This window comes from Pinus tabuliformis, chromosome 2_2, assembly GCF_031772625.1.
Source record: "Pinus tabuliformis cultivar Carrire ecotype Pingquan chromosome 2_2, CPIR1, whole genome shotgun sequence".
Classification (NCBI taxonomy): Eukaryota; Viridiplantae; Streptophyta; class Pinopsida; order Pinales; family Pinaceae; genus Pinus; species Pinus tabuliformis.
In genome coordinates, this window is record NC_142300.1 from 866,337,452 (window position 1) to 866,352,055 (window position 14,604).

Consider the following 14,604-nt stretch of genomic DNA (forward strand, 5'->3'; position numbering starts at 1 on the left):
GAGGAAGTGCCCGTTGGCTTCCGGAATTGCATAGATGCAATTGACTAGGTTACAGTCATTGCTGACTGAAACTGCGCAAGTTGGATTGTGCTCTATGCAATTTCAGTAGTTAGTCAACCCACTGACAGTTTGGACTATTTTTTGCACAGTTCTGGTAGTCAATCTCCCAGCCTCCCACTGAAAATTGTGCAAACCTTGCAGTCAATCACCCAAGTGTGTTGCATGTCATTCCTCAAGTGCCTTTTGGTTTTCAACTGACAAATTATTTGCCATGAGCGTTGCTCTGTCTTCGAGTATAACAGGTGTTCGTTCGTCTATCAGCAGTGTAGGTACAATGGCTTCCAAGAGAGCAAGGTCAAAGGACACCGTTGAGAGTGCAATTGGAGATGCAGTTAAGCAAGTGTCTATGAGTTTGCCCATCTATGAAGACACTAAGCTATTCATAGACAAAGAGATCAAGATGAAATGACATGAGATCAATGACACATTTTTAGGCACATTTGAGGAGAATTTGCAAGACCGCAGGGTCTATGTCAACATACACAAGTTTGGCTTGCACCGGATTGCATGCAGGTATCCCACATTTCCATGCGTGGACATGATCCACTATATTGTCTCGCATACTGATCTGAAGACAATGGTGTTGAGCAGTGTCATTGGAACAAAACTTGCTACCTTCAAGGCAAAGGATTTTTAAGAGATGTATCACTTGCCGCAGCCGGCGATCATAAAGGATACACCCTTCACCAGACCCAACAACAGTGCAAACTCAAGAGACATCTTGAAGAGTTGGGTGAGAGAGCCATCTAAGTTCCGGATAACACCCAACCAAGTGTACAAGACAAGGATATAGCAAAAGGCATATCAGCTCTTAGTCATCTTCGCATGCCACTTATACGGCTAGGAGGGTACGGAGACATTCCCACATAGTTGGGTGATTGTGCTGGATTAATTGGGGAATGAAAGAAGACCTTTCAACTAGTCCGACATGTTGGCTCTCAGGTTGAAGGAATAAGTAATAGAAACCCAACATCCGCCCAAGGGTTAGCAAGCGAAGCTTTTCATGTCTGCTTGCATACTTGATGCAGTTTGTGCCCATTAACAATTCCCAGGCTTGGGTAGGGCATGGACACCTTCAGAAACCTCTGTGCACACTTATTGCAGATTTTCTCCGAATGTAGCTTTCGTGGAGTTATCATACAGCTATCAGACCACTTCGTCACCCCAGTATATAGGATGATCTTTGAGCAGGATCCACCTTGCATGTCGCAGGTAGCAATGGAGGCATTGATTGACATAGTAGATTGGTATGCCTCACCCCTTGGCACCTTCATCTAGATGTACAACGCGGAGAAGGCTCCACATGTTTTACCGAAGTTTTCCATGGATACGTTGGTCATGCAAGAAGTGTCATATCACATCTAGATAGGGTTGTCAGTGAGACTACACAAGAAGAAAAAGGCACCTTGGTCCATTCTTCCTTTGCGGATCGGGTTGTATGAGATCCAGAATCTCAAGCATGTTGAGGCTGAGATGGAGGAATTCAAAAGGTTCACCTTTGGCACCAGAAGTTTCAATCCATATGACCCGCATTGCTTAGTGAAGGACCACTATGCGAGAGTCTATCATCCTTGGATCCACGGAGTGTGTCATTGGCCTGAGGAAGACCCATGGAGATATTGCTATCACTTCTCCAGGCTCAATGAATGGTTCGCATGGTTGTAGAATGGTTAGCAGTGCATAAGGCAACAATGTCACAGAGAGCAGCATCATCAGTAGTGGCAGAGGGCAGCATACTTGCGCTTGAAAAAGGCAAGAGGAAGGTTGCAGATAGCGCAGAGGCATAGCAACACTGCAAGTTCAAAACAGACCCACTTGTGTTGAGAGCAGCTTTGGAGATTGAGGTGAAGAGATGACAACGCAACAGAAGGATCACACATAGGCAAAGAGAGAATAAGAATTTGGAGGAAGAAGAAAAGGAGTTGCAGGAGTTGAAGTAGAAACTCTGGGAAGAACAAGAGTTGTGCAGAAGAGAGAAGGAAGACCAGCAAGAACAGGAACAAGAAAAGGCGCAACATGCACATTTTGATGAAATTGCACCCATACATGTTATTGATTCATCCAAACAACTAGCACATAGCAGACAGGGTGAGCAGTCATAGGAGCAAGATGTTTCTCAGGAGATTGAACATATGCTAGTGTAGATGGACATGGACATGGTTTAGCCCAAGTTAGATCAGGACATTGACCTCATGTCTCAGAACCAAGAGGTCACTCCATCGACGTCACCAGATCCGAAAGCAGAGCAATTCCCAAGCAATCAAGGAGACACTAAAATCCTTGAAGACAATCCAAAAGCGGAGATGCACAACATATCTTTTGACAAGTCACAACACAGAGTTGTGTAGTCATGTAGAGTGCCCACTCCGGATGTCCATGTATTTCCTGCACAGTTTGAAAAGCGAGTGATCGTGTCTAATGTACGCAAACAACCAGTTGCATTGGTCGATGCTACAAGAACATACGCCAAAGCCACCAACTCGAGTGTTAGATTCTTATAGATATCAATCATTCAGATTAATCACATCATTAGGATTCTTGATAGTTGAGAACGACCACATGGCCAAGGAGTTACAAGTGGTGAAGCAAGGAGGAGAGAAAGTTACAACATCCACCAGAGAAGAGATGAGGAGAGCGATACTAGATGAAGTATCATCTCTTGAGACAGTCATGCGGAAGCTGTACTCCAAGTTCATCACTGTGCATAATTCAGTTGTCCATCTCAATAGTTGGCAGCAACATTGTGCTAGGAGAGCACACATCTTGTCAGACTTACACACTTCTGTGGATCACATGCAGATATGGACAATGAGGTAAAAATGATCCCCATTGCACTTGCCAAAGATGAAGCCAAAGGGAGTGGAGTTGAAAGCACGCATCTGGAGTCAGATCCGGAACTATGAGGAACTTCCGCAGCTCATCACCAACTTACAAGCTTCACATGCACGAATGCATGGATGTCATTGTGCGCATGCATGCAATCTCATCCATTAGCACACTCACCGAGGCAAAGACAAAGAACCCAGTCCGACTGGAATTGGACATGTAATTTGATCAGTTGATGCTCATAGCCACCAACACAGACTTGCAAATGAGCACAGACACTATGCACTAGTATGTTGCTGATCCGGTTGCACTCAAGACTATGATGTGCATGTTATCCAACGAGTTGGATAGCGGTGCCAAATTAGTGTACCCAGATGCAACAGAGGTAAGAGTTCACTTTCAAAAGGATGTCACCACAAAGCACGTGGACACCATAACAGACTACCAAGCTTGGCGTCGATCATCAAGAAGATGTCGAAGGGTTAGTATTCCCCCAGTGGTCATAGTCTTAGTGATGTCTTGCATGACTTAGTCTTCCCCCAGTTTTCATAGTCTTAATGATGTCTTCCATGACTTATGCCTATTTTTGTCTCGCATGTGTACATGTGTAGATTGTAATATAAACATGTTGTAAAAGTGAAAGACCGCGTATCAATAGTAGAATGTAACAGTCATCTGTAAGTTGAAGAGTCATGAGAGTAGGTGAAGAGTCACAAAGGGGAATGTCAAAGGTCATCCCACCCTTTGTTATTTACAGAACATCATAACTCATTGTACAAGCTTTTGGGAGCCAAGCTTCCTATAGGGATAACTTAGAGAAATCTTGGAGTGCATTGTAACGAGCCTTGGCTTCTCCACAGTGCAAAGATAGTACATCTCTTTAGAGTAGGCGATAGTGACTGTAATGTTCCACTATTGGGGCTAGTGGTTGTCATGGTTGTATGTATGATTGGATCTTTCATTCTTTTAATATAACAGAGCCAACATGTTTCATGCATATGTTGTTATTGTAATTCGGCTATCCTGATTACTTTAATGATGTATGTAGCTGTAATTTACGCATGTATGTATGGACTATTCCATATGTGTTTGTATGAATCCTATCGAAGCATGTTGTTGATATAATCCATCACTTTGGATCTTTGGCTATCATGCTTTACATCTCATAATGTCTTTCTGCTCGTGTGTTCCCTTTCAAGCCGTGTGCTATCACAGGTTTCTAAGGGTCACACTCACTCCCCTTCCGTGTGTTAGAGCCTTTCATGCACCTTCCTTGACTTGCTGCAAGGTCACACCCTTGCTACCAACAAGGACATCTTACTTACTTCTGCACGCAACCGCAGTCAAGGCAATATCATACTACCCACTGCTAAGACTCCTACTCCAAACGGTCTAAGGTCTAGTTGAGACTTCTTATCGGGGAGATCCCCTAACATGTTGGTGGGTCCAACACTGTCAACACATCTCCAAAAAGGTGAGCAATCATAGACAATATACGCTGAAAAGACTCAAAAAAGATAGTTATTGATAAACTATCAGAAATGGGCAAACACTATAACCTAGGGGCTAAGACCATTTGGAAAAAGGATTGTTCTTCAACAATTGGAAGGGTAGTGTAGTTATTAACCAGAGTGGTTTCTGTGAATTGTTGAGGTTTAGAGGAGCTTGAGTACATCAAAGCGTTTTAGATTAACTCTAAGGTCACCTCTAGGATTTTGGCTCAGGGGAATAAAACAATTCTTCTCTTCTATATAAATTGTAGTTAACCAATAAACAAATTCTGGGAAGTGATGTACAAAAGGGGCAATCTAATAAAACAACCCTAATTCAACTACACGGAGTGGGTCCTCTCCTCTGACGTGGTGGCCATACAAGTCAAACCAGAGGTCCAACAGGTGGAAAGCACAAAAGGGGGTCTGAAATTTGAGCCTTAGTGTCCATGAGAGGTTCAACATTAGAGGATGGTTTAGCTTCACGAACTTTGGGGGTCTTGGGGCTGCCTTCTTCATGTTTTAATGAATATTCAAATAATTTGTAGGTGGAGGGGACCGGTTGGTTACCTAGTTGTCCCGGCGATAGCTAAAAACAACATTGGAGGGGAGTTCTGGACCAGCTGAGTAATCGAACGACGTTACAGAGTAGATGAATGGAAGGAGGAGGTTGTACCGGGAAAAAAAACAAATTCGAAAATTTGGAGCAGGAAGGGTTTTTATAAGAGAGGGGCAACGATCGCTTGGCGTGATATCACGTCACGCGGGAGGGGGGGACGTGTGGTAGAAGGTGATTAGGAGGTGACAGATGACAGGTGGACGGAAGTGAGGGCAAAGAAGTTACCTTTTACCTTTTAATTTCATCACTAGCTTGAAAATGGCGCTGACAGACTTATGACATGGCAGGTGGTCCCCACCATCCTCCGGCGAGTAAAAGAACAGGTCGGATCCAGCGGTTACCTCCCGGAATCAATCTGGGTCATTGGATCGGTGGGCCTGCCCTTTTGACTTTTCAAATCCGGGGGGTAGCGTCGGTCTACCATCCACGCCAATTACCCCCCGAAATGCCTCTGAGGCCTAGTTAGGCAAATATGGGCAGCAATCCACCCCTAAACATTCTCGAACTTTAAACAAAAAGGTGGGCATGTATATACTAATTTCTTCTTTTAGCCCGTTGTGCTTGCGTGGTGGAGGGTTCTAGCATGGGTGCAGGCTTTAACATTAGAGCTTTTGTCATGGAGCTAGGGCTTTACGGTTGTTCCCATCAGTGATTTGATTAATTTTTAAGCCAAAAGTCTTGAATTCAACCTCTTAGCCCTCTTACAAAAGTGATGAAGGGCAACAACATATTCACTAAAATATCTAGATACAAGTTCAATACTATAGTGATACTGAACAAAGATGATATACATAGATGACCCAATGATACTTCAAAGAGTAGACAAAAGTAATGCAACATTCATAGACTTGTAACAAAAAGCAAGACATGTCTCCAAACGAAGTTCCTGACCCATGGACAAATGAATTCTCCTATGTTTCAATAGTAAGTTTCCTTGCCTTTCTTCAAAAAAGATGGAGCCTTCTTTCGCATACAAGGCCTTCTTAGATAAGAAATCCATTAGACTATTCCATTCCATGTGAACATGATTGAAAGAGAGGAAAAGGAACTTATCCTTTAGATTTATGATCTTGTCTTGCCAATATATACAATTTAAAACCTCAATATTGTCTTCCAACTAACCAATCTATGATGCACTTTTAAGTCCCTGTTTTTTACAATGAGATAAAAAAATAGGAGCCCAACATGCATCAATCTTTGCCTTGGTGTTTGTGCCATGTCCCAAGTTTAGCCAGATATGAAACGAGATGGCCCCTTGACAACGTAAGTATGCAACCCCACCACAACTACCTTCTTGTCTTGCACCATCGAAAAACCCAACATTATAGGACTGGGGGCTCTCATTGGAAACCTGAAAGACCGACCGGATTTTTGCTTCAGAGGCCTCAAGAAGTCTTAAAAAGCCAAGGATCTGAGCAAAAATAACTAGCTGATAGATAAGACAATTTTCATAGACAGGCACAGATTTGTATATACCCATCTTTATATCCCACACTAGTGGAGGCAAGACTCAAAGGAAAGATGAAGACCATCATCCTGTATATTGAGAGAAGATAAAACATCACACCAAAGAGTAGAAGAAAATGTGCATTTGAAGAAAAGGTGATCTACCAATTTACGCCCTCTAAGGCAGAGAGACAACAAACATTAGGACCCAAGAAAACCCTGCGAGACAAGTTTTCCTAGGTGAAAATTCGCCTCTACAGGGCAAGCCATACAATACATTTGAGCTTTGGCGGTAAGGTCCATGCCGCCTGGTCAAGAGAAGAGGCATAAATGGAAGCATAGGCTTGACTAGTAGTGACCTGCCCCGTAGAGGTATTTCATCTCCATATGATATAATCTTCTTCATTTTTAAGATAAAGCCCGCTAGACGAGAGATTTTTGATAAAAGTATCCCATTCAACAACGAGGGAGCCCTGCAAAGTTGCAAACCCAAAACATGAGAACTTTTCCAACAAGGAGATACATCCAGAGAGCTAGAGGAAGAGGCATGGCAAAGCTGGGATATGCCAGAGGCAATGAGATGGGAAATAAGCTCCGGAGAGAGCTGATAGAAAAAAATTCCCCCAATTGTAGCCTATTTTTAATAAGGAAATTTATACATGACAGGGAATATTCTGAAATTTTGGTAGTTCTGTTTATGAAGTTTTCTTTTTCTGTTTATATATTTTCTACCTCAGTACGTTATATTATACATTATATATTTTATTGCACCGTCGACGCATATCTTAGTTTTTAATGAATTGGAAACCTACACTAACGACGCTTTCTAGTTAGGCAATCAGTAGAACACCTGACATAAGAACAAATTCGATTTTTACTCGGGTGAGAGAAGCAAACAAAAATAATTAGTATCTTTAAAAGATGCCATAAGCAACCTCAGAATGCTTGCAAATATCGTACATTGGCTTGGAATTTAGGAATACTACAACATTACACAGTATATCATTGTATGACACGATTGGTTGTCATTACAGATACTACTGCATCAAACAATTCCAGATCAGTTCCTTCAGAAGGATTACTGTTTCTGCCATTTGAATCAAGAAAACAGATGATTCAATCATATCATATTTCCGTGCCAATCAAACTCAAAGTATACACAAGCCACTCAATTCCTCAACATATACAAACTCCAACTCACATGTAAAGTTACACAAAATCACTGCACACTTCGACAAATACGCTTTTATGACGATGTCATTGGCTTCCTTTGCAAATATATGCTCTTGGGTTCACCAGTCATCACTGTTGAACAAGAGGAACATGCACAAAGCGCACATATAACTCTGCACTCTGAACTTGCAAATTTTAACGAATAAATATGCCAGCCACATTGGCAGAGAATGCATGATCAAATAGCAGTGTTCTACTGCGTGGAAAGCAATGCGCTGCCCAAAGAGTATGAATGGTTTCCATCTGACTGTGTACAGGCGTTGCACTTGCCCTTCGGAAATACCCTCCTCTTCGGGATGTTTAGGACTCACACCCAGCATTTAAATAAATATCATCTGCCTATGCCATGTTACTTCTCATACTGTGCCTGTAAGTTGTGATGAAACATTGAACAATCTTGAGACAAAAGGTAACAAGGCTGCCAATAATGCTTTGGGGCATTCTTCATGTGGTAAATGCCCACATCCAGAGATTGGTACTAATCTCTGCAATATGACGACCAGGTCTGTGTCAGAATCAAGCACTTTAACAACCGCTTAATATTAAATCATGTGATATTGGAAAGAAATGAATTTTTACTCACAGAATTAGGAAGTTTCATTGCCAATACTTGAGATGATTTAAGTGGAACAAAAATATCTTCTGCACCAGAAGCTATCAGCACAGGCAAATCTTTTATTTTTTTTAACAATTCCGTAGCACTATGTGGGGAAAGCATGGAGCTTGAGGACAACTTGCTGACTTCCCGAAGAGCTTTATCCCATCCTTCTACACATAATGGTGCCTGCATCATGGCCAACCATCATATAACTTGTTATATTTTCTAAATGCAACAGGAAACTTTTTGTTTACAGAACTGCAAAGCTATGTTTACTAATTAGTAATTATATACCTTGTAAAGGTCAAGAACATCAGATGTTAATTTTGTTGCGTCAAACCAAGCACGGCGATTAGCAACTTGGCTTATCTCTGTACGCAGAAGTGGTCGCAACATATGCTGTCCAAGAGATGTGTGCAACAGAATCCGTGCAAATGCTGGCACTACTTCTCTTGTTAGACTCACACCGACAAGCACAACACCTTTAACTTCTACCTGCAATATTCAAAAAGCGCCATTTTAATAATTTGGAAATATAGACATGGATAAATAAAGACACCCCAATAGATAGTCTAAACTTACCTGATGAACATCTCTACAGGAATGTGCTCTTTCAGCCGCCATTAAGGCGAGCAAGCCACCATCATCATGACCCACAAGAACAACTGATGAAAACCCCATTTCACGACAGAACGAAAACAGCAAATTGACCTGTAAAAGGTAAAATCATAAGAAATAAGTAAGGAAAACTCTTAATCGATAAACTAAAGACATGATAGAAAGATGGGGTAAAATAGTAAAGCAGTTGGCTTCATGGTCTTCACCTGAGATTGAAGCTCATATGGATTAGGCATTTCCTTTTCTTCCCATTCTGTTCTAGAAGGACGAGATGTCAGTCCCCAACCAGGCCGATCAAATGCAGCAACAGAACAACCAGTTTGTCTGGCCAGAGGATTCATAATATGCCTCCAAGAAAATACTCCTCCCCCAAAGCCATGTATCAATATTATACCATCAAAACCGCCTTTCATTTGTCCCACCTTTGCATCTGCTCTTTCAGGATTTGTCACATCAGCTGAAGAGTCTAAATTCAGTTCAGGTATACTTTGAGCAAACCCAGAATGTTCATTTAAACCAGAGTTCCATATTTGATCCACCTCCACTGCAACATGACCACTTAACAGAGGAGTGTAAAGCGATGCATCTGTCTTGTGATTGCTATAACTCCTGGTTAGGGAAACACCATAGGGAGGAAGGGCGAATGGAGTTTCAATTCTTAACCTCCCCGGGGTAGCACAGCGGTTTCCACCTCGGTTATCCTGAAAAGACCTACATGTGAGAGATCCGAGGCATGAATCTTGACTTACAATCTTGCAATGAACAAGCAGGTCTTCACACTGAATGAAGAGACTGTCTGCATCAGCAAACATTCTAGCAGGCAGGTCTTTCTCTTCATAAATCAGCCGTTTCTTCTCTTCAGATTCAACTCTACCATTTTTACCTGCATTTGGAGTAGGTGAACGAGGAACCTTTGGGTATCCATGAAAAACTGTTTTGCATGCCAGCACCTGCCAAACCAAAAATATGATCAGAGAAGACATAAGACTAAACCATCATCTTTTCCATTAATGTCCTGATCAATCCAGTTGTCTTGATCACCCTTATCTAAGGGAGGGTTTTTCCTGTACATACAATTGAGTATTCCGGATTAAACAATAAACTTGTTTTCAATTGGAATATAGATCGACTTACAGATTCTGTATCAACTCGATGAAAGAGAAGTTTCCGACGAGCTCTACAGCTTGTCCTGTATGCCACTACAATATGCCCAAGTGCCAAGACCATGGATAACAAGAACAAGACAGGCATCCACCACGAATGCTTCAAATGTAGGCCTCCTGCCACAGAGAGGGTATCTGGTAATGAATTTTCAACATGAAACAAAAACGCCTTGACTATGAGAATCACAACCGATGCCAGTGCACAGACTACGGCCATGCCAAGGTAAGGACCATGGGAGAGGCTCGGCACATCGCAGAGAGAATAAACACCTGGAAAATTTGAAGAAAACAACAATTATGCATTAGCCAAATCACAGACACAACCAACCAGACCTTCCTTATTCTTTATGTTGAATACAGTTCACGAAAGATCAAAAGATATTTTTTTTGATAATCGGCAAGAATCATTAATTCTTGAGTCATTTAAGTTTCCAAAGACAAGGTCGACAAAAGAGCAAACCCTAAACAGATTCTGAGATGACCAAACCTTAATTATATAGAGCTTCTTTATTCTCTTAATTTTACAACATTCCGCCATCACATTAACATTCAGCAATGAAAATTATACCGGCAAGTGAAGTAATATAAACAACCAGAAAGGATTAAGGAAATAGAAACTCACAAACAATTATAAGCGATCGTACGACAGAAATAAGAGGTATATCAACCAAAGACGTTCGAAAACTATAGCTACCCCAATCCAGCTTCAAGCTATGGCAAGTCGTACACGTAAACGTTGAAAGAAAAGCAAATGGGAGGACGATATCGGCTATTGCCACAAAAACAGGTGCCGAAACCACCAAAAGAGACCCTAGCATAAACAACATGAAAAATGCCGTTCGAATCCCTCTGCGAAAGCTCTCCAGACCGCCCCGTCCTGATCCCATACCTGTACCCTGCCTTATGTGCCTTGGCCTTCAGGCTTTTGCTCTTCTCTCTTGAATCCTAAATCCGGCACAGTTATAGCGCTTCAATGTTTTATTATCACGCAAAACAAAACAGAATATTTATTGCGCACCGTTTCGCATCGGCATAACCCTTCGTAAATAGCCGGGGGCATTTAAGTCTCTAACAACTTCCATATGTACATCTCTAACTGAAATTCTTTAAGCTTCCAAAGATGCAGATTTCGAATCACCGTACAGCGCTTCTCTTCTCTGATCTACACAGAACAAAACTCTGGATCAAATAACCAACTTCAAGCGTTCCAACTTCGAATCCCTTCCTAGCTTTTCAGAATCGGCTTTATTTTCAGAGAGACTCTAAAAGCAACCATGCTTTATCAAGATATCCCGGCTAATAGAGACTCCTAATACCACTCACACTGTCCCCCCTGTGATCGAACCTTCCGAGAGCAAGAGTATCGGAAACAAACATAGAGTCGTCCCTGGAGGCTTCCAACTTTAAACACGCATAGATGCTTTGACCTTCTACAGCCCGAGATAAAATTCCACGCCGGCTAACACTGAGACGCGAGAAACAAAATATTGTGGCTTGGATCAAAAAATACCTTAAAGATTAGTCTTCCAGTGGTCCCTGGGGAAGTTTTCAGGGTCTTTCCAGTGCATCAGAAGCCGGACTTTTCAATGCCGCTATCAGATTCATCATCCAAGGCTCACATTCACGACCTTTTAACACCATCTCCCACTGCTCTTCAAAGCTTTCTCCGTTTTACCAAATTCCCAAGCCCTCACAACGCATCATATCATCCGTGCTCTGTAATTTCCGTCACTTCTTTTCTTTTACTGTAAGTCCGCCGTTTGTCTTTCACAGTGAAAACGACTTATTCCTTAACCACGGGGGTTAAAGACACAATCCGTTTCCTTAACCCGAGGACCAACACGAGTTAATAAAATAATAGGAGAGATCAGCTTTTGGGATTCATGTGAGTGGCGGCGTCAGAACGTTAAAAATTAACTGCAGGTCAAACGTCTGGCCTGGCAGACCGCCCGCCAGCCGTTGGGCTCCGTTCCCGAGACGTATGACCGTTTGCTTTCACTGTAATCACGGGACGCCACGTGGCCGGCCGTTTTGAACGGCCGTCTACCTGGACTGGCCTCCGATGTCGCCATCGACGTCCGGCAACCGTTTTGCCGGCGTCAGCGGGGCCCGCCCTGACGGGAATTCGTGTTACCCTTTTAAAATAAAAAAATGTGGGGACTGCCGCCTGCGGTGTGCACATGCATTCGGGTTCTCTGCCTGTCAGATCCACGGTGCAACAGCTATAAAGGAGGGAACCTTATTCCTCACTGTGCAGAGCACATTAACATTAAATGTTATTATTAAACCTAAATCCCATTTTATTAATATTAAAACTTAATTTTAAATGCCAAGATTTTGGATCGTCTTTGCCAAATTAAAAAAAGGTAGAATTAGTTAGTTGGATGGTGGTCCCTCATATTAGGGATCCACGATTTATTTTGATTTTCGGACTTTATTTCAGAATCTTCAAGTGACACGTGTTAAAATTCTCCACATAAAATTCAATTTAAATTTTCTAGAATACTATAGTCAGTGGACTTTAGGTTATGGTGGAAATGACAGGTAAATAGCTCATGAGCATTCATATTCATAACCAGGTGTAAGCAGGCCAATGCTGACCATGTGTGACCATAGGTGTCTATTAAATATAGAGTCCCAACGGACAGGAGTACAGGGCTTCTAGAAACATAATCCCAACCACAAAACCAAGATAAGCCCCCAAAGAGTCCAAATAATTAGAACATCCATATGACTTTAGGCATGTGAAATTAGTTTTTCAAATCCCTATTGACAAGACCAAGAGGAGGGAGATAGTCCTCAAAATTAAAATTTCCATATGATTCTAGACATGTGCAAATGGGTTTTTCAAATCCCAACTGAAATGTCTTAACGTACACATGGTATTTTTGGTTTTTTTAATATGATATTTTTAAATTTATAAATTATTATTATTATTATTTTAATTAGAGTCTACTAGTTTTAATTACGTTTTTAATTTAGTGGACTAAGTTCCACATAAATTAATTGATGTATAGTTTTAATTACTTTCTTTACTTGGTAGACTAAATCTCACACAAATCTATTGATACATCTTATACTTAACCCCAAACAAATTAATTGATCTACAATTTAATTACTTTCCTCATTTGGTGGACTAAACCCCACACAAACCAATTGATCTACAGTTTAATTACTTTCACCACTTGGTAGACTAAACCCCACACAAACCAATTGATCTACAGTTTAATTACTTTCCCCACTTAATAGACTAAACCCCACACAAACAAATTGATCTACACCTTATACGTAGCATTTAATAAATGTTAAATAAATTTATTTATAAAAATAAAAAATAAAAATAAGTGTTTTAAAAATAATAAAAAAATCAATCATTCTTTTAATTAAATAAAATTAAAAAAATTATTTACTTTAAACAAAAAAAAATTAATCTCTTTCTTAACTTACTATATATATATATATATATATATATATATATATATATATATATATAGGTTTCTCCGAGTTAAAAAAAAAATAAAAAAATTAGGGATCTCTTCATTTCATCGGATATTTATATCTCAGATTACTAATTGAGTTGCCCCGAGATTAAGGGATCCTTAATTTTTGAAAACAAACTCTTAACAAAGTAACTTATAATTTGCTCTTTGCAATGCAATTTTAATTTGACAGGGTTCTTAAAGAAATACCAAGAAAAATATGAAATAAAATTAAAATTTATGATATATATATATGAGATATTTATTCTTTTCACATAGTTTGAGTAGGTTTAATAATTAATAATATGTGTTTCTTCCTAAGAAGTTATTTAGTTGAAATTAAAAAAAGATAGAGTGGTGCCTTGTCCCACAATTAAAAATGTCTTATACATCAATTTGATCTTTGAATAATAATAATAATAATAGAATTTTGATCTTTGAATAATAATAATAAAAGAATTCTTTAAAAATTTAAATCAACTTATTCATTTAAAACCCATTCTATTATATATATAAATAATTAAATTATCATTTAATATAAAAGAATTATAATATATAATTAAATGATAAAAAAATTACATTTTTATAAATTTGATCTTTTCCATACTTAATACATATAGGTTTAAGATGTATTTACATTAATATATATGGTATAGGAAAAAGAAATATCCTCAACTACTTAATTATGCCATACACATGTTTGTTTTGGAATAAGAATTAGAAAATTTTGGGTTTAAGATGTATTTACATTAATATGTATTATATGGGAAAAAGAAATATCATCAAATATTTAATTATGCCATACATATGTTTGTTTTGGAATAAGAATTAGAAAATTTTGATTTAATTATTAATAATTATTAAGTGGATGCTAGAGACTTAAGCTCCATAGAATATTCTTAATAATATACATAAATAGGGATTTATTCCCAAATTGGTTGTCTTTTTTGCTCTTTCAATTAAATTTATTGATTAAAAAAAATGTCATATGAATAAGTGTCATGTGAAATGAGTTATGGTTTGATGAGGATGTGGTATTGATAAGCCATGGTATTAGCCCATAGTACTACAA

General features: G+C 39.7%; 1 protein-coding gene across 1 annotated transcript; it reads right to left on the reverse strand.

Moving 5' to 3' along the window:
* Positions 1–7,383: 7,383 nt before the first annotated feature.
* LOC149195743 (uncharacterized) lies at positions 7,384–11,766 on the reverse strand. Its single transcript, XM_089405417.1, has 7 exons — positions 10,676–11,766; positions 10,025–10,323; positions 9,097–9,840; positions 8,855–8,983; positions 8,567–8,767; positions 8,258–8,458; positions 7,384–8,159 (listed from the first exon to the last, which is right to left on the reverse strand). The coding sequence occupies exons 1-7, from the start codon at positions 10,938–10,940 to the stop codon at positions 8,031–8,033; spliced, it is 1,968 nt and encodes a 655-aa protein (XP_089261543.1). The 5' UTR covers positions 10,941–11,766; the 3' UTR covers positions 7,384–8,030.
* Positions 11,767–14,604: the final 2,838 nt, after the last annotated feature.